The 25,075-nt window shown below is 31.2% G+C and overlaps 4 protein-coding genes and 1 long non-coding RNA gene across 6 annotated transcripts; 3 read left to right on the top strand and 2 right to left on the bottom strand.

The window, feature by feature from the left end:
* Positions 1-2,057: 2,057 nt before the first annotated feature.
* On the bottom strand, positions 2,058-3,492 carry LOC110599801 (pectinesterase PPME1). The gene is made up of 4 exons (XM_021736374.1): positions 2,992-3,492; positions 2,640-2,849; positions 2,289-2,536; positions 2,058-2,217 (listed from the first exon to the last, which is right to left on the bottom strand). Exons 1-4 carry the CDS (start codon positions 3,490-3,492, stop codon positions 2,058-2,060), a joined length of 1,119 nt encoding a protein of 372 aa, XP_021592066.1.
* Positions 3,493-13,414: 9,922 nt separating this feature from the next.
* On the top strand, positions 13,415-15,841 carry LOC122721820. Of its 2 annotated transcripts, none has more exons than XR_006348594.1 (4): positions 13,415-13,537; positions 14,262-14,325; positions 14,915-15,094; positions 15,805-15,841. It is a non-coding gene; the product is annotated as an uncharacterized LOC122721820 (long non-coding RNA). The 2 variants fall into 2 exon arrangements; XR_006348593.1 differs by having other exon boundaries at positions 13,420-13,574.
* Positions 15,842-16,033: 192 nt separating this feature from the next.
* Positions 16,034-17,413, top strand: LOC122721744. The gene has a single exon (XM_043950391.1). It carries the CDS (start codon positions 16,034-16,036, stop codon positions 17,411-17,413), a length of 1,380 nt encoding a protein of 459 aa, XP_043806326.1.
* Positions 17,414-19,732: 2,319 nt separating this feature from the next.
* LOC122721745 lies at positions 19,733-21,600 on the top strand. Its single transcript, XM_043950392.1, has 5 exons — positions 19,733-20,250; positions 20,330-20,456; positions 20,548-20,841; positions 20,931-21,035; positions 21,121-21,600. The coding sequence occupies exons 1-5, from the start codon at positions 19,733-19,735 to the stop codon at positions 21,598-21,600; spliced, it is 1,524 nt and encodes a 507-aa protein (XP_043806327.1).
* Positions 21,601-22,573: 973 nt separating this feature from the next.
* On the bottom strand, positions 22,574-23,981 carry LOC110630867 (uncharacterized protein At1g28695). The gene is made up of 3 exons (XM_021778492.1): positions 23,652-23,981; positions 23,229-23,601; positions 22,574-23,131 (listed from the first exon to the last, which is right to left on the bottom strand). The coding sequence occupies exons 1-3, from the start codon at positions 23,870-23,872 to the stop codon at positions 22,619-22,621; spliced, it is 1,107 nt and encodes a 368-aa protein (XP_021634184.1). The 5' UTR covers positions 23,873-23,981; the 3' UTR covers positions 22,574-22,618.
* Positions 23,982-25,075: the final 1,094 nt, after the last annotated feature.

Genomic DNA, 25,075 nt, shown 5'->3' on the forward strand with positions numbered 1-25,075 from the left:
AATTTTCAGAAGATTTGATAATCAACTCCACTTTCTTGTAGTTTAAAAGCTGATAAACATAGAGACCAAAATACGCATTCTTACACAATTAGTCTTAAATTTTAAGTAATTCATTATATTTGCTATTTTGTTCAATTTACTGATTTTAATGTCGAAGTGACTACCGTAAGGGCTCCCACCTCACATTCTTTTTCTTGCAAATTGGCCAACTGCAATACAGTTTCGTTTCAATCACATCGTTTAGTTCTGTTGCAAGGACTTGTCCATTGAATTTTCTCTATTCATTTAAATAGAAATTGCTCTCTTATTCACTTAAATCTTCTCCTTCTTCGTCTTTTTAAACGACTGATAATTCACGAGCCGCTATAAAAACTATTAACAACAATGGCCTCCTAGTTAATCTAAATTTCAAATTCTTAAATTTTTATTTTTTTTTTATGGATAATTTGACCAACTGCAGCAAACACAGTGGTCTATGAGACTTTCTCTTCATATCCTAATGCAAGTGATAGAAAAGTATTGATTATTGCCTACCACTTACAGCATCTATTAAATCAAATTTCAATTTTAAATGGTAGGCTACAAGAGGTTTTACTGTCATTACTTTAATAAGAAAAGGTTTCAATTCTGCTTCTGTTAGCTGTTTGGTAAATTTAGCACGTCCACCAGGATCAGCACATGATTCTGTACTCATGCATTCTCTAAAAAATATTTTCCTACAAATTTCATTCAATATAATTTTAATATTCATATTATTGGAAAATCTCAAACTCTAAAATTACTTACTCTTCTAATTCGGGTTGCTTATTATTAGTCCACCCTTCAACAGCGTCGCTCATGGTACAATAAGCGAACACCACTCTAGGCATTGGCATCCATGGTCGACCCAAGTATGCTCCACTTCCTTTTCCACCTACTTTACAATGTACAAAAGAGTTGCCCACATCTTGTGATTCTTCTTCTCTTGCTTATGCTGTTATAAACATTAGTTGATTAGGAACATATGCTATGTTTGCTGCATTTAATTTATATAAAATTTTCATATTAATTATACAATACAAATATTAAGCGTATCAAATGAAGAAAATTTATTGAGCTTAGATTAAAGATTTAATTATTATTAGATAAATGAATTTTTCCTTCCAAAAATAAAATCAACAGTGTATTTGATGAAGCAGGTTTTGAAGAAATAAAATCCCTTAACATCACACAATGTATCTTGAAATCCAAAGCATTCTAACATTGTAGAAAGCTCCCATATTACAGCCGATTCATAAACAACAGCTTGTTGTTCTTTGCTTATACCATCCGGCATAGGTGCATTAGGATCTAACTGAGATTGTCGCAAGAACAATGACAAATACAGTATATATTGAAGAAGCGCAGTGAAGTTAAGCTGTTTTTTAGCCATTTTTGTTTGATTGAGTATTGTGCTTGTTTCTTAAACGAAAGCAGATTGGAATTTATAAGGCATTTAGGTTTTCTTAAAAGAGTAAAGTCTTACTTAGCAACGCATTAGATTGGGAGAGTTTTCACATTTTTTTTTATAGTTGTTCATTTGTGGTATTTGTGTCATCGCAATTAATTATTAATTTTTTGCCCATATAATCAGTTGACAGCTTATAATTTTTTTTCTCAATATAACTTTTTTTATTTATAAAAATATATTATAAAATGAACACTCGATCACTAAATTTAATTTCTTTTTAAAGAATAATTGTAAAACTATGTAGTGATAATGATAATTATATAATGTCTCCTCATTATTAATAAATCAATTAATTTTCAATATTTGACATTTGAAGGTTAAAACTCAAAAGCTTTAGAATTAATATGGCACAGATACAGGTTTATTGCAAATGCAAAGAGACAATAAATAACTATAAAATTGGACTACTATATATTAAAAATTTAAGGAAACTTTGTACATTTATTTTCAACAAAAAATTAAAACTCAGCAGCAGATTTGTCACTAAAAAATTCATCTGGTTTATTTACAATATAAGAAAATAAAACACTTAAAATTAAGAATTTGTCTGCGCTTATAAACAAACTCTTTACGGCTTCGGAGGAGGAAGCAACCAAATGGTTCCGTTAATATAACCAAGATTAAGGAAGGGTTTCGCTTCTTCTTCTGTTAACTGTTTGGCAAATTTAGCACGTTTAGCAGTATTAGCACCTGGTCCTGTATTCTTGTATTCTCCAAAAAATACAGTCCTGCAAATTTCATTCAATATAATTTTAATATTCATATTATTAGAAGAATTTCAAACTCTAAAATTACTCACTCTTCAAATGCGGGTGAATCAAAATTAGTCCACCCTTCAGGACTGATAACGTCACTCATGGAACAATAAGAGTACACCACTCTAGGCATTAGACTCCTTGCTCGACCCAAGTATGCTCCACTTCCTTTTCCACCTACTTTACAATGTACAATAGAGAAGCCCACATCTTGCTCTTTTGTTTGTCCGGCTGGTCCTGTTATTATTGCTAGTTCTTTAGGAACATCTGCTAATACATTTATCTCCGTTTGCTGCATTTAATTTACATAAAATTTTCATAATTATACAGTGTAAATATTAAGCGTATCAAAAGAAAAATATTTATTGAGTTTATATTAAAGATTTAGTTATTACTAGGTAAATGGATTTTCCGATTCCAAAAATAAATTCAAGAGTGCCTTCGATAAAGCAGTCTTTGAAGAAATGAACTCCCTTATAATCACATAGTGTATTCCGAAATCCAATCATTTTAACATTGTAGAAAGCTCCCATAGTACCGCGGATCATACAAGCAACTGCTGCTTGCGTATTTGTTTTTGCACCCTTCGGCCTAGGTGCAGTATTCTAAACCAATAAAATTATAAAACCCATGAGTTAATTTGAAAAATCAACATAAAAAATCATATAATATAATATATATATATATATATATTTATATGAATGATTCAAGAGTAAGATAAATGATTAAAAAAAAAAAAAATGAGACCTGAATTATTAAGTTAGCTCCCACGAAAAAATTAGAAAGCACTTGTAATGTGGCAGTGTAAGCAGTTACGAATTCAGCAGCAGTAGAACCAAATGCCAAGGTTGGCCTTTCACCACTTTCTGGCCCGAGAAAAGTAATGAAAGGCTTGTCTTCTTCAATGATGACTTTTTCATTGTAGGTTCCGGGACCGATATCCACAATAACCCGCTGTTTATTTCCTGTTGGAATACTATCAACTGCATCAGTTATGGTCTTGAATTCTCCGCTTCCATCTGCTCTAACCTTAATGGTTTTAGGTTTAGCTTCCGCTGCTTCGAGAGCTTTCTCTAAGGTGCCAGCACGATCAGCAAGGGGCTTGACATTAGCATCAAACCATTTTTGCACTCCATCCGGAGCATCTGGAATTGGTGTTTTATCATCAGATCTAGCCGGGATTGCAGCAAGAATAATGGCAAAGAAGATATATTGGGCGAAGGAAAGGAAATCAAGATGTTTAACCATTGTGGTTTGAAAGTGTCGTTCGTCGATGGGTTGCTTGTTTATTAAATGAAAGATCTCAATTTTATAGTGGACAGGGAGTGGCATGAACTAAATAGAATAGTGATACATATGAGGCTGGGAGAGCTCCTCGCACTTCCTTATTTCTCATTTTTGGCTTACTGGCGATTCTTATTCTTTTTGGGTCATATTCTGTTCGATTTTTAAGCAGTCAATGCATCCACACCATGTATAGATAACGGTGTCCTAAGAGTAAATTATTTTAATTTTCTCCTCTCAGAAAGGCAAATTTACTTATATTTTACTTATATCTTTTTTTAATATATAATAGAGGCAGATAATTAAGTTAATGGATATGTGTATTATTATTATTTTAAAAATTAAAATAAACTATCATTTGAGACAAATGAAAAAAAAAAGTAAATCTATTTTTATATGATAATATTGGAACATTTTATAATTGATTTATTAAAAATTATTATTATTATTATTCAATGCTTTATTTACGAACATTTGGAAGAATGAAGATAATGGAATCGTGAGAATCTTCTTTCTTTTAGATAAAAATTATGTTTACCTATTATAATATGAAAACTCATTATTTATTTTTTTTAATTTTAAAAAATAAATTAAAATATCATTAAAGTTTAAAATACGACGGTTTTTACTCAATTAAGAATTTTAATCAATATAATTTGATTAGAATCAAAATCAGAAAGATTAGAAATTAAAATTTTATAAAAATTTTAAAAATTTAAAAAGTGCTCCAAATAATAAAAAAATAGTTATAATAATAAAAAATTTAATGTAAAAATTTTTAAAAAATTTAAAAATAATTAAAATATAAAATTAATCGTTAAACAATAAAATTTAAATCTTAAATTTTGCAATAGACTTATGGCTTTTTATTGCATTTTTGAAACTCGTCTACTTTAAGTTTTTCTTTTTAAAAATTATTATGAGTCTCTAAGTAAAATTTAAATTTTTCTATCTAAAGTTTTCATAAAATTAATTAAAATTAATTGCTCAGTATTATGTTTTAAAATTTTATTAATCAGTTTTTCCTGTTGATTTTTAAATTAATATCATTATTATTAACATTAAAAGAGTTTTATAATTTTTTTTTTCTGGATTTGAAATGAAAAACCAAAATAATCTAGAATATTTAAATTTTTCTTCAACCCTTAACAATTAAATTAACTGAAGATTAATTATTAACTTTTTTAAACTTTCTATAAAGTTTTCATATATTTTTTAAAATTGAAAAATCAGTCAACTGATTTTTCTTCTCTATATAAACTAAATACTAATATTCTCACATCTAGAGCAGCTCTTGTTCAAATCATCAGATGAGAGATTGATAGAGCAAGAGGCTGGCCTCGACTCATTTCAAATGCTATGTTTTATTTGCGGTAATATTAAATTATAGGAAAATTATATTAATAAATTTATATATTTATCATTCATTTGGTATCAAACATGTTATAAAAATTCAATTAACTTAATTTTTTTTCTCAAAAATTATGATTTTTTGAATGAAATAATTCAATTTCCTTTAGCTTAACAAATGTTCATTTTAAAAGAAATTTAAATTCTTGTAAGTTTACAAAAATTTATTAACATTTTTTTCTTATAAAATAAATCATATTAAATAAAGAATTAATAGTGATGCAAATAAAATATTAAAAATACAAAAAAAATATTTTTAAAAGAATAAATATTTTTAAATAATTTAATTATTTTCATTTCATAAGTAAATTATTTTTTATTTATTAATTCTTTTACTCATAAAATATGAACAATGTGAATTAGCAAAAATGGAGTTCACTGCAAGAAACTTCCGAATGACGGACTTTAAACCTTTAGTAATTTAATGAATTTAAAAATTTATTCATGGATTTGAAACCCGTTGTTATTAATGATGAATTTTAAAATTTATTAGTAATTTATAAATTTATAAAATAATTGATATTAAAATTTATTTATAAATTTAAAATTTATTTGTAAATCATTAATACTAATTCAGGATTTTAATTTATTAATAAATTTAAAAAAGTGTTTAATTAAATTATTAATGTATTATAAATTTATTTATAATTTATTAAAAAATTATTAATAGGTTTAGAAATTCATTATTAAATTTTATTATTAAATTAATAAATTAAAAAATATTGAATTTACCAATGTCATCTATTAATAAATTTATTGATAAATTTAAAATAAAAATACATAAAATTTTCATATTTTTTTGAAATTTATATTTTTCAATTATCCACGAATTTCTTAAAAAATTTCATATTCGTTTATCATTTTTAAATAAAAAAAAGATTTTTTTCAAAATTTAATAAATAATTGCAAATACATTACTAATTGGCTCTTATAAATATAATAGTATTGAATTAATTCAAAGGAAATATTATTATTATTTTTTTTTAATCAATATTATTATTATTATTATTATTATTATTATTATTATTATTATTATTATTATTATTATTATTATTATTATTCGAACACTTTATCTACGAACGTTTAGAAGAAAATTTATATTTAATTATTATGATATGCATAAATTTATTATTTAATTTTTTAATTTTAATAAATAAATTAAAACATTTTAAATATTTTAAAAATTTTATTAGTCAGTAATTTTTATTAATCGTTAAGCTAATATCACTATTATTAACATTAAAAGGTGAAGAAAATTTTCCTTTTTAAATTATCTTTTTTGGATTTGAAATGAATAATCAAAACAATGGAGAATATTTTAATTTTTCTTCAATTTTTAATGGTTAAATTATTAAAAATTAATTATTAAGCTTTTTAAATTTTCTATAAAATTTTTATATATTTTTGAAATTGAAAAATCAAGTCAATGAATTTTTCTTTATATAAACTAAATAATACTATAATATTCTCATATCTAGAGCAGCTCTTTGTTCAGATGATCAGATTGAGAGATCTTCCTCTAATTCCAAGAGATTGATCGAGCAAGAGGCTAGCCTCGACTCATTTCAAATGCTATGTTTAATTTGCGGTAATATTAAATTATAAAAAATTTATATTAATAAATTTTTACATTTATTATTTGTTTGGAATAAAATAAATTATAAAAATTCAATTAAATTAAGTTTTTTATTAATAATTATATTTTTTAGAATGAAAAAGTTCATTTTTGTTTAGCTTAAAAAATTTTTATTTTAAAAAAATTTTAATTTTTAGAAATTTATTAAAATTTATTAAAAATTTTTTCTTACAAAATAAATTATACAAAATAAAGATTAACAGCGACACAAATAAAATATTAAAAATATAAAAAATAAATCTTTAATTTAAAAAATAAATATTTTTTAAATAATTTAATTATTTTCATTTAATAAGTAAATTATTTTTAATTTATTAATTCTTTTACTCATAAATATGAACAATGTGAATGGCGAAAATGGGATTTACCATAATAAATTTCTGGATTTACAATGAATTTTATTAATGAATTTTTAACTTTTAGTAATTTAATAAATTTAAAAATTCATTGATAATTTTTTAAAATAAAAAATTTTATATAAAAATTTACCATTTAAAATCTGTTGGTATTATTTGACAAATTTAAAAATTTATTGATAATTTATAAATTTATAAAATAATTTATGTTAAAATTTACTAATCCACTTAAAATTTATTTATAAATTTGTTGATTTTTATTAATAAATTTAAAAAAGTGTTTAATTAAATTACTAATGTACTATAAATTCATTCTTGATTTAAGTGTTTAATTAAATTACTATTGTACTATAAATTCATTAGTAATTTATCTAAAAAATTATTAATAAATTTAAAAATCTATTATTAAACTTTATTATCAAATTAATAAATTAAAAAAATATTAAATTTATCAATAATGAAGGTTATCCGTTAATAAAATAAATTTAAAATAAAATTTTGTATAAAATTTTTATTTTTTTAAATCGATATTTTTTTATTACCAACGAATTTGGTGTGTTATTTTTAAAGAAATAAAAGATTTTTTTTTTCAAAATTTAGTAAATAATTATAAATTTATTATTAATTTATATTTATAAATATAATACCACCTTCTCCCCTTTTATAATTCATTTATTTTATTATTTTTATTTCTTCTATTTTTTTTATTTAACTCATTATATTTTTTATTACTTTTTTATTTCACTTTCTTACCTCGTAATTTCTTTTCTTATTTTTTCTATTATCTTCCTTTCATCCTATTTTTTTTCTTTTATTCCCTTCCTTTTTCTATTATTTTCGTTATTTTTTTCATAATTTTCCTTTTCACCTTTTACATTTTCTTTTTCATTATTTTCTTCCCTTCCCTCTTATTTTCTTCGTTTTCTCTCTTATTTTCTTCATTTTCTTTACAATTTTCATTTATATTAGTTTAGATAATATTATTTTTCTTCTATTATTTTCTTTCTATTTATATTTTTTATTATTTTCTCATCTAATTATTTTTTTCTCATTTGTCTAATCACCTTTTTACTCTACTCTCATTTTTATTCTTACTATTTCATCTCTCATACTCTTTATATAATCTAAATACAAATACTCATAGCAAAAGTAATTTTAGACAAGTAAATTAAATAGTCAATTGTCCACCATAAATACAGTATGATATTGCTCGAAAAAAAATTTTATTGTAGCTGTCGTGATCAATGTCAAAGAGAAAAAAAAAAAAAATAGAGGGAGAGAGTAGCATGATCATCTTCACTATCCAAAGAAAAAACTATACTTCTTAAAAAACCAACTTCCTTAGTTATTACATTTCTCAGTCATTATTACCATTGATTTATCATATTCTCATATTATCTGAATCCAATTTATTATAGATAAAACTATTTTCAAAATATAAATGTGTGAATTTCCATACAAAATAAATAAAATTTATTTTAATATCTATTGAATTTATCGTAGACTAAATTCATCTAAAAATTTTTCTCATTCAATATCTAATACTGAATTGTTTATGGTCTATTGTCTCGTGTCATCTCAAAAAGATACCAAATCTCTCGTCCCTATATTTATTAATAACGCTTTAAAATTAGAATAATAATAATAATAATAATAATAACTACATTCTATCCCATTAAATTATAATATCGTTACTAAAAACAAATATAATTGTATCCAGCATCATCCATCCATAAATTCAAGAAAACATTTTGGAGGAGTGTCTGTAATAACAATAGTGAGATAGGATGATCTCAAGTGGCAAGATGGATGATTTTGAATTCAAAATTTAATTTTTAAAATTTGAAAGGATCCAATTTATTCCGGTTATATATACATTTCGAGTCCTAATTATGGACTTCAACTACAACCCATACAAGAAAATATGCTTTTCTTTTTGTTAATATATAAAAACTAGCCTTAAATCCGCACAATGGTACAGTACTATTTTAGCAATTTTAATAAATAAAAATTAATTTTAATACGAAACAAAAAAGTATATTTTTGTAAAAATAAAATAAAACCTTTAAATGACATATTACATAGTAAAATTTTAAATTAATTTAAAATATAAATATATAAAAAATTATGTAGAATTAGCGGCAAGCAACAATATAAAATTTCATAGGAAAGTAAGATGTTAATTTAGAGTTGTGTAGGATGATATCATTATAATAATTTGGACGTTAACAAATGATTTTTTTTTTCAAGAGTTAGCATCAACAAGCATTCTATTAATAAAAACTCTAATGGTAAAGAATATTTTTAAGAGTGATTCTAATAAACATGTTAGCTAACAACTGAGCAAAAAACAACATCAATAACATTGAAACAAAAATAATGGAGCGCAAAATAAACGATAGTGCATTCCTTATTCTAAAATATTATACTTATATGTTATGAACAAAATTGTTATCTATTAGCAATTATTTATTCAAATATTTAATTAAAATAAAACTTTAATTATTCATCTTAATTAGTTTAAAATAAAAAATATTAAAAAAAAATGATGGGGCGTCGTGCCTCCTTTACCCTAAAATATTATACTTATACATTATAAACAAAATTGTTATTTATTATTAATCATTTATTCAAATATTGAATTAAAATAAAATTTTAATTCTTCACTTTAATAAGTTTAAAGTTAAAAGTTAAGAACATTAAAAAAAATGATGGGCGCAAAATAAACCATAGTGTCTTTTTTACCCAAAATATCATAGTTATACATTATAAATAAAATTTTTATCTATTCATAATCATTTATTTAAATATTCAATTAAAATAAAATTTTAATTGTTCACTTTAATTAGTTTAAAGTCAAAAATATTAAAAAAGAAACGATGGGCGCAAATTCCTTCCTTACCCCAAAATATTGTACTTATACATTATAAATAAAATTGTTATCTAGCAGTAATCATTTATTCAAATATTCAATTAAAATAAAACTTCAATTGTTTACCTTAATTAATTTAAAGTCAAGGCCATTAAAAAAGAAATGAATGCGGTACAAAATAAATGACAATGTCTTCCTTATCCAAAATATTATACTTATACATTATAAATAAAATTATTATTTATTAGTAATTATTTATTTAAATATTTAATTAAAATAAAATTTTAATTGTTCACTTTAATTAGTTTAAAATCAACTAATATTAATTTTATAACATTTATTATTTGCTTATTATAATATATCAAATAAAATATAAGCCGATACCAATAATAAGTCGATTCTACTCCAATCCCTCAATTTCCATTTAAAAAAATAATAATTAAATTATTTTGTTAATTAAATTAATAATAATAATCAAATAACCCTTCAAACCACTTAACCAGATTAGTATATATATATATATATAATCTTGCTTATATCAAAATTTAATTGGTTACATACCTAGTAATCGTATCGTAAAAAATATATGGGTATTTTTTTATAAATTTTAAACGATAATAAAAATTATTATTATTATCATTATTAATAAGGTAATGTATCCTAAAACATTGGTTAAGAAAGGAAATAAGAAAAGGAAAAAAAAATATAGAGGAAAAATAAGCTAATATAGTTGATATTTCATTAAATAATGAATTAAATTTCATTTGCAAAGAAAAATTAATTTTAAAATTATTTAAAAAAGAGAATGATAATAATTTATATAAGTTTAATAATTAAATAGTTAAATAATAGAAAATAAATTAAAATGATAATATAAATATTCATAAACTAATTTGAGATTACAAAAATATTTCAATATTTTTTTATATAAATTATTCTTGCTGAATTTTAAAATCAATATTTTTTTTATACAAATGATTCTGACTAAATTTTAAAATCAAAATTTTACAATCCTAAAAATAAATCCACATAAATAAATTAAAATCCATCAATAATTACTTTTTATTTACTTTAATATATTGAAATAAATAATATGTTGCCTTTCCTCTTGATGAATTAAATGGCATACATGAATTGGTTTGTAAAGGACAGAGCACACGGAAAGTGATAAAACTAATACACCAGAAATACCAGTCAAATGGGCAAATGAGATGGGAAAGAAATTCTAAAAGTATGGAAGGTCTGCGGGTAAGCAAACAAAACCTAACAAATTGGCAAAGGTCTCAAAAATTTCCATACATCTAAAAGCTCTGTCTCAAACTTGTGAGATTGAGAAGAGCAATGAAACTACTGTGAGATTCAGCAAAGACCCACTGCAGTCCAACTAGATCTAATATGCTAAGTACTTGACAGCTATGTACCCTTCTCAATATGAAAGAATCACCCTAGGATCTGAACCTAATTATTAAAATTAAAGTTTATGATGGTTTTCGATAAATGGCATTCATTCTTAATGCTTGTCTTTGACAGGATCTGAACCTAATTATTAAAATTAAAGTTTATGGTGATTTTCGATGAATGACATCCATTCTTAATGGGTTTGTACCGTAATATATTTATAGAATCTAAACACAACCACTCTCTTTTGGTGGTTCTTCTTCATAGCCATCTTCTCGTATTCGAGCTCCATGAGGTCAAAATCGTTGATCAATGATCCTCAAACTCCAATTCGGTGCTTTTCTCTTGCTCATACATAGTCAGGGTTGGTTTTTGTTCTTTATCGATGTTGGAGCAAGCGAAGAAGCACCAAACAAATCTATATAGATATACTAACATCAAAAGGGACCAGCTAGGTTTCTTAAATACTAAAACTTTAATATGTTGTTTATGTTTTATTCCTCTTGATATAGTCAAATTTCAAACAGGAAGTAAATGTCATACATGAATTCATTTATAAAGGACAGACATAGGGAAAAGAGATTTTAAAAATATAGAACTACTACACTAGAAATACCAGTCCAATGGGCAAATGAGATGGGAAAGAGATTTTAAAAATATAGAAGGTTTGTTTGCCCTATTTGGCTGGCAAGCAAACAAAACCCAGCAAATTGGCAAAGTCTCAAATTCCCATGGCATTCTGAAAGCTGTATCTTAAACTTATGAGATGAGAAGGGCAAACTATTATGAGATTCAGCAAAAACCCACTACAGTCCAACTAGATCTAATGTGCCAGTACTTAACAGTTCTACACCTTTATCAATCTGAAAGAATCAAGAATCACCATATAGTACTTAACAGCTCTATACCTTTCTCAATCTGAAAGAATCAAGAATCACCATATTCTATGCTTGTTTTTGACAGGATTTGAACTTAATTATTAAAATCTAATCATTAAAATTAAAGTTTATGATGGTTTTCAATGAATGGCATCCATTCTTAATGGGTTTGATGTGCCTATGAGTTTCATGTTTTATATATGTCTGACATCCCAAATATTGTAACGGCACAAAGAAAAGGCAAGGTCTGGCTACAGTAACGGCACAATAACCCTGCATAATAAAAAATGAGAAGTCAATAAGGAACCGGTGAAAAAAGAAAAAAAAAAAAAAAGAAAACATCATGGAAAGACAAAAGAAAGCTACAAAAAACATGCAAGTAAAAGAAACGATACTTGCTATTTATAGAAAAAAAGAAATTGATGCTTAGTATATAACTAAAAAAAGTAATAAAAAAAAACTAGTAGCAAAGTAAAGTCAAACCTCCAACTGAAGTCACATCTAGAATTATCAATGCTAATACTAGTAGCAAGGTAAAGTCAACACAAACAACTTTCTATCTGAGTGATCTGAGTTGGCTCAAAGGCGACAAAATACTTGGACAGGGAGAAGTGTGAAACATGAAGTTTCAGAGGACGCAAAGGTGAGGCAAAGTAGAAGGGAACACTGGGCAGACGCAGGACGCGAACATCCCATGGAGAGATGGCGGAGCTGAGAGAATGTCCCACGCATCTAAAGAAAAGACGATGGAACCGGGTAAGGAGATACTGTGAATATGCAAATGGAAGGGTAATTTTGAAAACTCAAAACAATTGGAACAGAAATCAAGGACGTGAGATGAGATGCTGGGTGTGGATCAGTGGGCAAAAGTGTCAATTTACTATTCTTAATTGCTAGTGTTCATATACCGTAGCAATTGAGAACCCAGCTTTATCACTACAAGAATCCAACGGAACACTAACGGACTTCACCAACGGATTGAAGTCCGTTTGTGATACTGACGGATTCACCAACGGATTGAAGTCCGTTAGTGATACTGACGGTTTACTCTAACGGATAATTTTAATCGTATTTTCTATCAACGGATGGAACCATCCGTTAGAAATCCGTTAGTGAAATATTAACGGAACCTTTTCCCGTTAGAAATCCGTAAGTGAATTTTTGGAGCCAAATACAAAACCTAAATGAAATCCCTAAATCCTTTGCTTGTAAAATCAAAATCAAAAGCACTCTGAAATCTGAACTTCCCTCCAACTTCTTCTCGGTCGTTCACTGTCGCCGGCATCCATCGTCCTGCGCTATCAACGGTTTGCCGCCATCCACTGTCGCCGGCATCCATCGTCCTGTGCCATCAACTTCTTCTCGGCATCACTGTCCACGTGCTCACTGAAATCTGAACTTGCGTCCAACGGAACGCTCGTTCACTGCCGCAGGCATCCAACGTCCGCCGCCATCAAAGGTTCGCCGCCATCTATTTCAAATTTCCCACTCCACTGGTAGGTTGCATATTTCTTTTGAAATCTAGGAACTACTTGCATACTTGAATAACTTGAACAGTGTGACTCAGGTTATACATTTTATTTTAGAAAACTAGAGAAATGAAAAGCAACAGAACATATGAACCATGTTAAATGCCTGTAGACTGGGTTATGACAAGTTACTGAAGTTAAAGTGGGTACTTGTTCTGTGCCATGCTATTCATTTGATTAGTGAGCCCTTCCTGTGTTTTAGTTTTGACCAGATGGAAATAAGATAATTTGGAGTTGGATGACATATCTAAACTTGCATAGGGAAGTTAAATATAAATCTGTTCAGACTCTATTTAATGCAGCATGCTTATAATAGTTTGGAATAATGTTGGATTTTACTCCTTAGGTTCATTAAATCCAGGTTGCGTACCAACTTAAACACATCTAATAGACTTGTAATATTAGGCTTGTCATATCCAGGTCGTTGACCAATTAAACACATCCACTAGACTTGTACATATTACTGTAATATTAAACTAAAAATACTATATCCATTCTCTGGTTGAGATATTAAAAGGAAAAATAAGGCTAAAAAGGCTTACACCACCATGTTAGAATCTGAGAAATTAATTTTGGAAGGACCATGAATAGCATTATTTCTATAAGTGGTTGTGGTACCTGCTGTAAAAGGTTTCACATGGTCTGTCTTTTCAGGAAACAACTAGAGGGAATACTCGAAAATCTCAAAGAGAAGCCAGATGTTGGAACTTTGTTGCTGGTAAAGACTCTGGAAAACCTATATTATGAGTTCTATTATTTAATATTTTTAACCATTCTATTCTTTCCTTTCTACTTTAGCAGTGAAACCTGCAATAAGTTGTATATCTTAAACTATTTTGAACATATTGGCACATCTACTGTCTAATGTGTTGAAACTTCATCTGTTTGACCATTGTACTGATCTTTGAATTAGATTAAATAACATTAAAATAAAATCTTTGCACCACTTTAACCTTTGCCGTCTTGTCTGTCTGATAATTTGTTTTTCTTGCATCCTAAATAAATTGGATTCTGTTCTGCTTAGTGCAAATTACTATTAGGGGATTCCCTTGAAGGAGTTTTCCCAGCACTTGTCTTGGGGTTCTGGAAAATTTTTTTTCTGAGTATTTGCTAGCTATTACTTGTCTGACTTAGCTTCAAGCAATTAAAATTGGAGTACCTATCCTCTACCTTTCTTTGGTGATGTTAATGAGATGTTAATGCACAGTATGATCAATATTCCTGTCTCAAGAATTCTTTGATTTCAGGATGCCAGTTTTGCATCTGCTAAGTGCTAATGCTACTTTTGTTTCAAAATTTGTGTCCAGGCACTACAACGAACTTTAGAATTTGAGGATGAATTAGCAGAAAAATTTGGAGGCCGCTCTACTAGTAGAGAGATTGGGAATGAGATAGAAGAAATTGGCAGGGACAGTAATAGTCAAACTGTATCAGATATTCGAAAAAAGTACGAAAAAAAGCTTGCAGCTAATCAAGGAGAGCCTGAAGTATGTATATTAGTCTTCCTTACAGAGTGATACAATTTTTTCCTAATTGATATATGATTTGAGTCAAATTGCCATTTTTTATTTGTGCTAGCAGAAGAAGGATGAAATTAAAGATTTATCAGTACCAGGAGCACCAGTAGGTGCACATTTAAAGTGCACATGCTGGTGCACTGCCAATGTGTGCACCTGCTGGTGCACTTTAATGTGTGCACCTGCTGGTTTCAAGTGCACCAGCAGGTGCACTTGGACAAGTGCACATGCTGGTGCACTTGGACAAGTGCACCTGCTGGTGCACTTGTGCACCTGCTGGTGCACTTGCCTTGTGCACCTGCTGGTGCACTTGGACAAGTGCACCTGCTGGTGCACTTGGACAAGTGCACATGCTGGTGCACTTGGACAAGTGCACCTGTTGGTGCACTTGTGCACCTGCTGGTGCACTTGCCTTGTGCACTTGTGCACCAGCAGGTGCACATTTCAAGTAAATATGCTGGTGCACTTCAAAGTGCCAGAGCAAATGCACAAGTAAATACACCAGCAGGTGCACATTGGCAGTGAAATTGAAATCTAATTGCATTGTGAAATTTTTTTGTTGCATGTGTTTGAATTTACACTAAGTGTGCGTGGATAGGTAGATATTCCAAACATGATGCATTTTTAATATGGATGATGGCTGAATACGTATACTGATTGCTATAATTTCTCATTAACAGCCTAACGAACCTGGTTATACTGCCCCGCCACTTTCCCCTCCAGTAGAAGATACTGCCATTGATATCAGGCAAGTTCAAATTTATGTTAATATTTAGTTCCAAAATGAATGTACTTATCAGATTATCATTTTGATATAATGCACAATTTAATTGTTGGTTTTCAGGCTCTGTTCGAAGATAGGGTTTATAAGTTATTTGTTTTCATATCAGCATATTAATTGTAGTTAATATGACTGCTGAACGAAGTTGGATGTATGCTCGTCTCATAGACGGTTTACTGAATCCCAGATATTTAGAGGGTATCAATGAATTTCTAGAGAAAGCTAAGACCTGCACAGAATATTTAAATGGCGATCAGATCCGCTGTCCTTGTAATCGATTTAAGTGCCAGAACCGTAGCTTTCAAGATGAAAATACAGTTAAATATCATTTAATGAAGCATGGTTTTGTTCAAAATTACCTTGTTTGGTATTTGCACGGTGAAACTGAAGTGCATGACGGATATGGTGATACAGATTTAGACATGTCTTATGGTTCTGACAGTGTTAATCGCCCAAATTTCAATCGTTTTGAGGACATGGTCATGGATGCAACAAGCTGTCATGTAATGCATAATGATACATATGAGATGCCAAACTCGGCTGCACAGAAACTGTATGATATGTTAAATGCATCTAAGCAACAACTATGGCCTGGCTGTGAAACTCACTCCCAGTTATCAGCTGTTTCACGTTTATTAAATCTGAAGGCGGAACATCATTTCTCAGAACAGTGTTTTGATCAGATTTGTGAACTCATGAAGGAGATGTTACCGAGTGACAATGTCATGACGGACAGCTTTTACTCAACAAAGAGACTAGTCCGAGGATTGGGGCTTCCTGTACAAAAGATACACTGTTGTGCGAATGGTTGTATGATTTTTTGGGAAAATGATAAAGAACTTACACGATGCAAATTTTGTGACCATGGAAGGTTCAAACGCCTGAAGCACAACTTGGGGAAAGGGAAGAGTCAAATACCATACAAAAAGATGTATTACTTCCCCATTACACCACGTTTGCAAAGACTTTATGCGTCATGTGTTACAGCTAAGTATATGACTTGGCACAATGACCATGCAACTGAGAACGGGGTGATGCGCCACTGTTCAGATGCTCTTGCTTGGAAGCATTTCAACCAAACTCATCCAACCTTCGCACTGGAGGCCCGAAATGTCAGACTTGGCCTTTGCACTGATGGATTTCAACCATTCGGTCAATCTGGGCAACAGTATTCTTCATGGCCAGTAATACTAACTCCATACAATTTGCCACCAGGTATGTGTATGAAAGATGAGTACATGTTCCTGACAATTATAATACCTGGTCCCAAGAATCCGAAAGAGAAGCTTGATGTGTACATGCAGCCATTAGTGCAAGAATTGAAAGAACTTTGGGCAACTGGTGTTAATACTTACGATGCTTTCCAACAGAACAATTTTACTATGCGTGCTGCATTAATTTGGACTATAAGTGACTTCCCTGCTTATTCAATGCTCTCAGGGTGGAGCACTGCAGGACGCACTGCATGTCCCTACTGTATGGAAAACACAGATGCTTTTACATTATGAAAGGGGGGTAAACAAACATGGTTTGACAGTCATCGGAAGTTCTTGCCTGACGACCACCCTTTCCGTCGAAACAAGACATCTTTTATTAAAAACAAATGTGTATCGAAGTCACCACCGCCAATTAGAACTGGGGAATACTTGCTAAAAGAAATTGAGCAAATTGGGTTGAGGCGGGTTACAGACATTGACAGTCATGAAATAAATTGTCGACTTTCAAAGATAACTGGTTGGCGTAAGCGGAGCATATTATGGGATTTGCCATATTGGTCTTCAAATTTGATTCGCCACAATCTTGATGTCATGCACATTGAAAAGAATGTATTTGAAAATATTTTTAATACAGTTATGAATGTGGAGGGGAAGACAAAGGACAATATCAAATCAAGGGAAGATTTAAATGAAATATGCAGGAGACCAGAATTGAAGAAAGATCCAATTAGCGGGAAATATCCAAAAGCATGTTATTGTTTGGATAACCAATCGAAGGTGATACTGTGTGATTGGCTTAAAACACTCAAATTCCCTGACGGATTTGTTTCCAATCTAGGGAGATGTGTTGATAGTCGGAAGCTTAGACTTTTTGGTATGAAAAGCCACGACTGTCATGTTTTCATGCAACGAATTCTTCCTATAGCTCTCAGAGAGTTCTTACCAAATAATGTTTGGCAACCAATAACAGAGCTTAGCAATTTCTTTAGAGAACTCACCTCAACTACACTTACTAATTGGGACATGCAACGGTTACATGAACAAATTCCTGTGATCCTTTGTAAGCTTGAACGAGTTTTTCCTCCAAGTCTGTTTGATTCAATGGAACATTTACCAGTACACCTTGCATATGAGGCATTAATTGCAGGACCAGTACAATATCGGTGGATGTACCCATTTGAGAGGTACACGTACTTAATATTTACTTTCACTCCTTACCATGATGAATTACTTAGTAAACATATATAATTTTTGTTTCCACACACTAGGTACTTGAGAAAGTTAAAGAACAATGTTAAAAATAAAGCAAGGGTTGAAGGTTCAATATGCAATGCTTACTTGGTAGAAGAAGCAAGTGCATTTTCTGCTCACTACTTTGAAGCACATGTAATGACCAAACATCGAAAGGTTCCACGCAACTTGCATGAATTTGTATCTGATGATGACATACCAGGTAAATTAAGCATATTCAAATGCACAGGTAGAACTATCGGAAAAGGAAAATCCAGATATATGACTGAAGATGAAATCCAAGCCGCTCAAACATATATTCTATTAAATTGTCCAGAGGTGAAAACATATATTGAGTAAGTATTGGTAGTTATACTAATAGTCAAATACCTCTTATATTGTACATTATTGTTAAACATTACTTGTTTCTTTGTATATATAGTATTTATGTGGAGCGAGTAAAGTCGACACAACCAAATATCACAGATGCAGCTGTTGATGAAAAACTAGAGAGGGACTTTGTCAAATGGTTTTACAAGTATGCCCATGAATCGCCAAACAATGTACAAAATCAGCTTATGCAAGATGTGGCGAAGGGACCACTCAGAAGTGTCACCACTTTTAATGGGTATTGTGTTAATGGATGTAAATTCAACACAATCAATGGAAATTCAAGTAGTAATTCAATGAATTTTGGTGTATGTATAAAAGGGAGTAATTACAGTTCTGAAGAAAGTGACTACTATGGACAGTTGGTCGAGGTGTTGCGATTGGAGTATCCAGGGCTACCAATTAAGCGGACTGTACTTTTCAAATGTGACTGGTTTGATCCAACACCAAATACGGGCACCAAGGTGCACCGACAGTATAGAATTGTTGATATTAACAATAAGCGTAGATACAGTAAGTACGAGCCATTTGTATTGGCCTCTCAGGCAACACAAGTCGTTTATGCTTCATACCCGAGCAAGCGTCGTGACAAAAATGATTGGTGGGCTGTGATGAAAGTTAAAGGTAGACCCGTTGTTGAACTATCTCAAACGTCTTCAAAGACATATGAACCTTTTCAAGAAGATGACATAGAATATGCTGAAGTAAATATCGATGATATTAATCAACAACACTGCCTCAATGATCCTAGCGAAGGAATGACTGAGATTCATGATGACGTTTCGACAGATGAAGACGAATTCCTTAGTGACCCTGACTCTGATGCAGATGCAGACGGTGATAATGAGTACAATTCATATGAATCAGACTAAATTCATCTATATACTAAAGAAGTTTGGAGTTGTAAATTTCTTTTATTACTCAGTGAGTACCTTAATACATTTGTATATATTTAATATAATGTTTATGAACTTTATATTATTTTTGACTATGACATTTTTTGTTTATTCACAGATGAGGGGACGTGGAAGGGTTAGCAAGGCCAGAGGACGGGTTCAACTTCCTGCAAGTGCAAGTCAAGAGGACGCGAATAGAGATGACGGACATGAGCATGAGGCTCATATACCACGGGCACCGACGGGACTTGGGGATACGGAACTTCAGATATGGGTTCCACTTGCATCCAGTGTACAGCCATCTCATATAGATCGATCATATACACCAGTTGCACCATCTGCCGATGCACAGCTTCCCCGTCCCCTTCCACCACCTCACCGTCACAGTTTACATCCTCACCACCCTCCTGCAGCTCCACGACCACCGGTATCACATACACATTCACCTCATTCTGCATCCCCTTCTGGTACTGCATCCGCTAGAGGGACAGGATCTGCATCAGCATCTACTCCATCATCTGCTCCTGCATCAGCTCCAGCATCAGCTGCATCGACCACTGCTGTAGGCGGAACACAGTCATTCAGACAGACTATTTCACTCATTAACAACAAGTAATAATTAATTGTTTATTAATTTACAATATTTTAAATGTTACCATTTACTTACTCTAAAATTATCTTGTTCATGTAGTTTGCATCCGTCGGAGATGTGCAGCCGCAGGATAACTCTGATAGTGAAAGAAAGATTGGTAGAGGAAGGCCACTGTTGGAAGACTGTGCCCAATGAAACCAAGGAGTTTTATTGGCAGGAATTCAAGGTGAAGCATATTTAATTTATCCCAAAAAGTTTATCATCTATTTTTTAACTGTTTAATTACTATCTAATCATAAAATGTAATCTTTTTGCAGAAATACTTTCTATGGGACCAAGCAATTGAGAGCTTGGTAAAAATTGCCTGGCAGAAAAAAGCCGCTGAGCGATACAGGGGCTTAATGTGGGAAATCCGGAAAGGAAAGGCGAAGAATCTTGCAACCCCTGATTATGTTTTGAGGAAGTGGCAGGAAACTTGGAACACTTCTGAATACAAAGAGAAGTGTGAGAAGTTTTCTGCCAATAGGCGCAGTGAGGCTGGAGGTTCAGGATCTGGCATTTCCAGGCACGCATGCGGTTCTATTTCACAGTACACCCACCAGCGGAGGATGGTATTTCTTATAACTTTTATTTTATAATTATCTTCTTATAAATATTTTGGTTCGATGACAAATGCTACAATTCTTATAATTGGTAACAGAGGGAAAGACTAGGCAGAGAACCACATCCGCATGAGCTTTTTGAGGCCACACATAAGAGAAAGGGGACGGAGGAGTTTGTTGATGCCAGATCAAAAGCTATTTATGTAAGTTCATCTTAAATGTAGTTATTAACAATTTTGATTGATGTAAATTGTTTTACTTATATGTTACTTTAAAATTATAATGCAGGATAAATACGTAGAGCTGAAGGAGGCTGCTACACATCAACAGGAGGGAAGCAATGAACCAACGCCCATAAATGAGGCCCAACTGTACTACGAAGCGGTTGGTGGACAGAAAAAGAGTCGAGTTTATGGGTTAGGGTCCCAGGCCTCAGCATATTTTCATGAGCCAGCTCATTGTTCTGCATCATACACGTCTGCACCCCCAGTGGATCCTCCTACAATTGAAACAATGAACAGGATGCAGAATAAAATTGATCGGCTAGAGACAGAGAATAGTCGAATCACCACAAGGCTGGACGAGTTGCAGACGTTTATGCATAGGATGATGGCACAACAGGGTATTGGGACATCCACTCAGACATCTGGTCCTACGCCACCTCCAGCTCCGTCTCCACAGCAGCGGCGTGATGATGCTCCTGCCATTGGTGATCATCATACAGATAGTGATGATGATACAGATGATGAGCTAGCTAGTTTAGTTTAGTATGTACATTTTGTTATGACCACTTTATAAATTTTTTTCCAACATATAATTGTAGTACAAATTCATTACGTTCTTTATATATTTTAATGAGTAATTTAGTTTTGTCTGTTTATAGTATTTTTATTATATGAATATACAAATGGATGTATATGAATGTACAGGGTACAGATGCATGTATATGAGTGTACAGGATATAGATGAATGTGGATGTATATGATTGTGGATGTGAATGTATATGAATATACAGGGTGCAGATGGATGTATATGGATGTACAGTTACAGGGCAGGGGTAGGGGTAGGGATGTGTAATTCTGTATTTTTATTCACTAACGGATTAGTAACCAAACATCCGTCACTGTCACCAACGGAAAATTCCGTTGGTGATCCGTCACTGTCACCAACGGAATTTCCGTTGGTGATCCGTCACTGTCACCAACGGAATTTCCGTTGGTGATCCGTCACTGTCACCAACGGATTTTCCGTTGGTGATCCGTCACTGTCACCAACGGATTTTCCGTTGGTGATCCGTCACTGTCACCAACGGATTTTCCGTTGGTGATCCGTCACTGTCACCAACGGATTTTCCGTTGGTGATCCGTCACTGTCACCAACGGAAAATTCCGTTGGTGATCCGTCACTGTCACCAACGGAAAATTCCGTTGGTGATCCGTCACTGTCACCAACGAAAAATTCCGTTGGTGATCCGTCACTGTCACCAACGGAAAATTCCGTTGGTGATCCGTCACTGTCACCAACGGAAAATTACCAACGAGGATTTTCCCGACGGACTTAGTCCGTCATAGATCCGTTGGTGATCCGTTTCACCAACGGAATTTCAGTAATTACCAACGGAATTGTCCGTTGGTAATTATGAAATTTCTTGTAGTGTATTATGTTATATATATATTTCCCTTCCGTTGAACTTGCACAGATAAATTTAATTCCAATTTATACATCTCAATCATTTCTATGTCAAAAATATGATGCTGTATAATTTGAAAAAATAAATAAAATAAAGTCACAAATTTTTCCAAGATTCCCTGCAGGCTACATGTTTCAACCTTCCAAATGTGGATGTGACATTGGCAGAGGGAGAGGGAGAGCTCTTGAGTGTCTTCCAACTTTGGATAACAACTGTTAGATCAGCAATTTTGGCACTAATCGTCCGGCAACAATTGGCATGAACGGTGGAAACAGCCCTGATGTCCCTGCTATCTTGGCAGAAGCCACTAAAATAGAGGGTATCCAAGAACCTCACTCTAAGCTCTAGCTTTCTGAACACTCCTTCATGCATCATTCTGTCTAAAACATCTTGCTCTTTCTGTCCGGCGGAGCTGTTTTTCCTTGCATACCATGACTCGAACAATGAAATGGTTTTGTTGTTGGATCTTACCATGTAAAACCCGGTGTTTATCGGGTTGCCTTCTGACCACTCATCGCCGTTGAACTCATCGGTGCTGATCTGAAGATCTGTGCTCTCGTTTAGGCTCAGCCTTGGAAACGGGTTCCTTAGCCACAGTACATCAGTATCCTGTCAAAAAAATAATAATTCACGTAATTGCATGGATAAAATTATAAATAAAATGAATTCTTATATGTATTTGAACCCATGATTCATTGTTAGGTACCGTAAAAATAAAGTTGTAGCCCCTCTTTAGCACGTCACTGAGAAACAGAGTTCTTCTCCACATCATCTTGATAAAATCATCGGACATGTAAACTTCCTCTCCGTCGAAAGCTACACCATCAGTTTCTAGTTTATAGCAATGAAGCCGGAGAAAATTGCACCGTTCAAAGGACGTTTGATCCACAGTAACAAGCAGAAGATGATTCACTAAATCTCTAGTGTCTTCCCCAAGCCAAAAGCTATCCAAGAACATGTCTAGCATTGGCTTATCACCCTCTACGTAGGCCTTGTTCACCATCGCAATTATCAGCGTCTTGTTAGCTGTTGATGTCGCGGCCAAAGCTGCTTCAAGGGCATCTATATGAAGAGGGCTACTCCCATTGTCCTGCGATGTATACAAAATAGCAAAAGGGACACAACTAACGAACAAAAGAAAGAAGAAATATTTAAGAGAAAGAAATTAAAGGTGCATACCGCCGTAGAGGGTTGCGAAATATAATCTCGGAAAGCAACAAAAGTATTGGATCTATCTGGGTTGGCGATGAGCACATAGACACAGCCAACAAACAAAAGACCGAAGATAGCAGCAAGGTAGCTGCTACTGCTGTGATCTTTTGAGATATGCATGCCCCTGCAAAAATCCATAGTTTCTTCAGATTGTAGAAAGGGAGTTGATGAATCGATCAGTCATAGACGAGTGCAGAACTATTTTTAATGGTTGTAGAATTTTAGATGGATTAGGAGATATTTAGCCTCGTCCAGATCGATCACAGCCAATTAGGTAGTAATTAGTTTGGGACACTCTTATAAATATAACATTCTAATTTTTAATTAGTTATTGGGAAATTAATTGCAATTTTTATTATATTTTTTTCCCAGACTAAGTTTCACGCATTTTACACTTTTTCATTTTTGTGCCAAATGAGTTTCACACTCATTTTTATCCTAACCTAACCTAACCTCAACATAACTTTTCCCTAAAATAATAATAATATTAAAAATAATTTGTTATAACAAATAGATAAACTTATTTTTAAACCGTACGTCTAATTAAGATAAACACAATCCAAATCAATTTTTTAAAGATATTTGCACACAGACTAACCAAAACTTGAGCACTTAGATCGAGGATAGTGATTGTCAAATCTGCTACCCATTGTTCTCTGTTGACTATTGATAACAATGTAATCTACGATGATTAATAATATAATAAAATTCTAATGTATACAATTATTTATATCGTAAAATTTCTCCTACATCTGTTATATGGAGATCCTCAGCTCTTGTTTTGGGCCCCTGAATTTGAGATGGAGAGATTATGTTTTGTGGTTAGCTTGTATGTTAAATTTAGCCTATTCCTAAAAAATTATTTAATATTTTCAATCTCATTTAAATATCTATATATATATCATTAATTTTCCAAATCTAATATTAAAATATATTAAATATAAATATCAATAATTTAAATCACATTAATTATTCAGATATCTATAATAATTCCTATTAAAGTGGTTGAATTCTAATTACAATAAAATATCATTCATATCATAATATTATATTTATCCGATAAGATTTCATATCATATCTTATCTAAGATTTCATATTCTATCTTATATAAGATTTCATGTTATGCCTTAAATATAATTTTAACATCTTATACACTTTTAACAATATTCAAACTCTATTTAATAGACTATATAGAGAGTTCACAATCTCCATAATCAAACTCCATCTAATACTAGACGACAAGTTCATCAAAGGAAACCATCAAAGAGATCCCACAAGCTGACAAGTTTGTGAAAGGGAACGCCAAGGCAAATCATCACTAGAATTCTATAAGGCGAATCA

This window comes from Manihot esculenta, chromosome 14 (assembly GCF_001659605.2).
Source record: "Manihot esculenta cultivar AM560-2 chromosome 14, M.esculenta_v8, whole genome shotgun sequence".
NCBI lineage: Eukaryota > Viridiplantae > Streptophyta > Magnoliopsida > Malpighiales > Euphorbiaceae > Manihot > Manihot esculenta.

Bases quoted from the DNA above. Each gene is read 5' to 3' on its own strand.
- LOC122721744 (XM_043950391.1), top strand. From the start codon at position 16,034: ATGACTGCTGAACGAAGTTGGATGTATGCTCGTCTCATAGACGGTTTA.
- LOC110630867 (XM_021778492.1), bottom strand. From the start codon at position 23,872: ATGGATTTTTGCAGGGGCATGCATATCTCAAAAGATCACAGCAGTAGC. The intron at 23,602-23,651 runs GTTAGTTGTGTC...GGACAATGGGAG, and splicing joins ATTTCTTCTTTCTTTTGTTC to TAGCCCTCTTCATATAGATG. The intron at 23,132-23,228 runs GTACCTAACAAT...TTTTTTTGACAG, and splicing joins GCTACAACTTTATTTTTACG to GATACTGATGTACTGTGGCT.
- LOC110599801 (XM_021736374.1), bottom strand. From the start codon at position 3,492: ATGGTTAAACATCTTGATTTCCTTTCCTTCGCCCAATATATCTTCTTT. The intron at 2,850-2,991 runs GTCTCATTTTTT...TTATTGGTTTAG, and splicing joins GAGCTAACTTAATAATTCAG to AATACTGCACCTAGGCCGAA. The intron at 2,218-2,288 runs GTGAGTAATTTT...TGAAATTTGCAG, and splicing joins GATTCACCCGCATTTGAAGA to GACTGTATTTTTTGGAGAAT.
- LOC122721745 (XM_043950392.1), top strand. From the start codon at position 19,733: ATGACATTTTTTGTTTATTCACAGATGAGGGGACGTGGAAGGGTTAGC. The intron at 20,457-20,547 runs GTGAAGCATATT...ATCTTTTTGCAG, and splicing joins TTTATTGGCAGGAATTCAAG to AAATACTTTCTATGGGACCA. The intron at 21,036-21,120 runs GTAAGTTCATCT...ATTATAATGCAG, and splicing joins CCAGATCAAAAGCTATTTAT to GATAAATACGTAGAGCTGAA.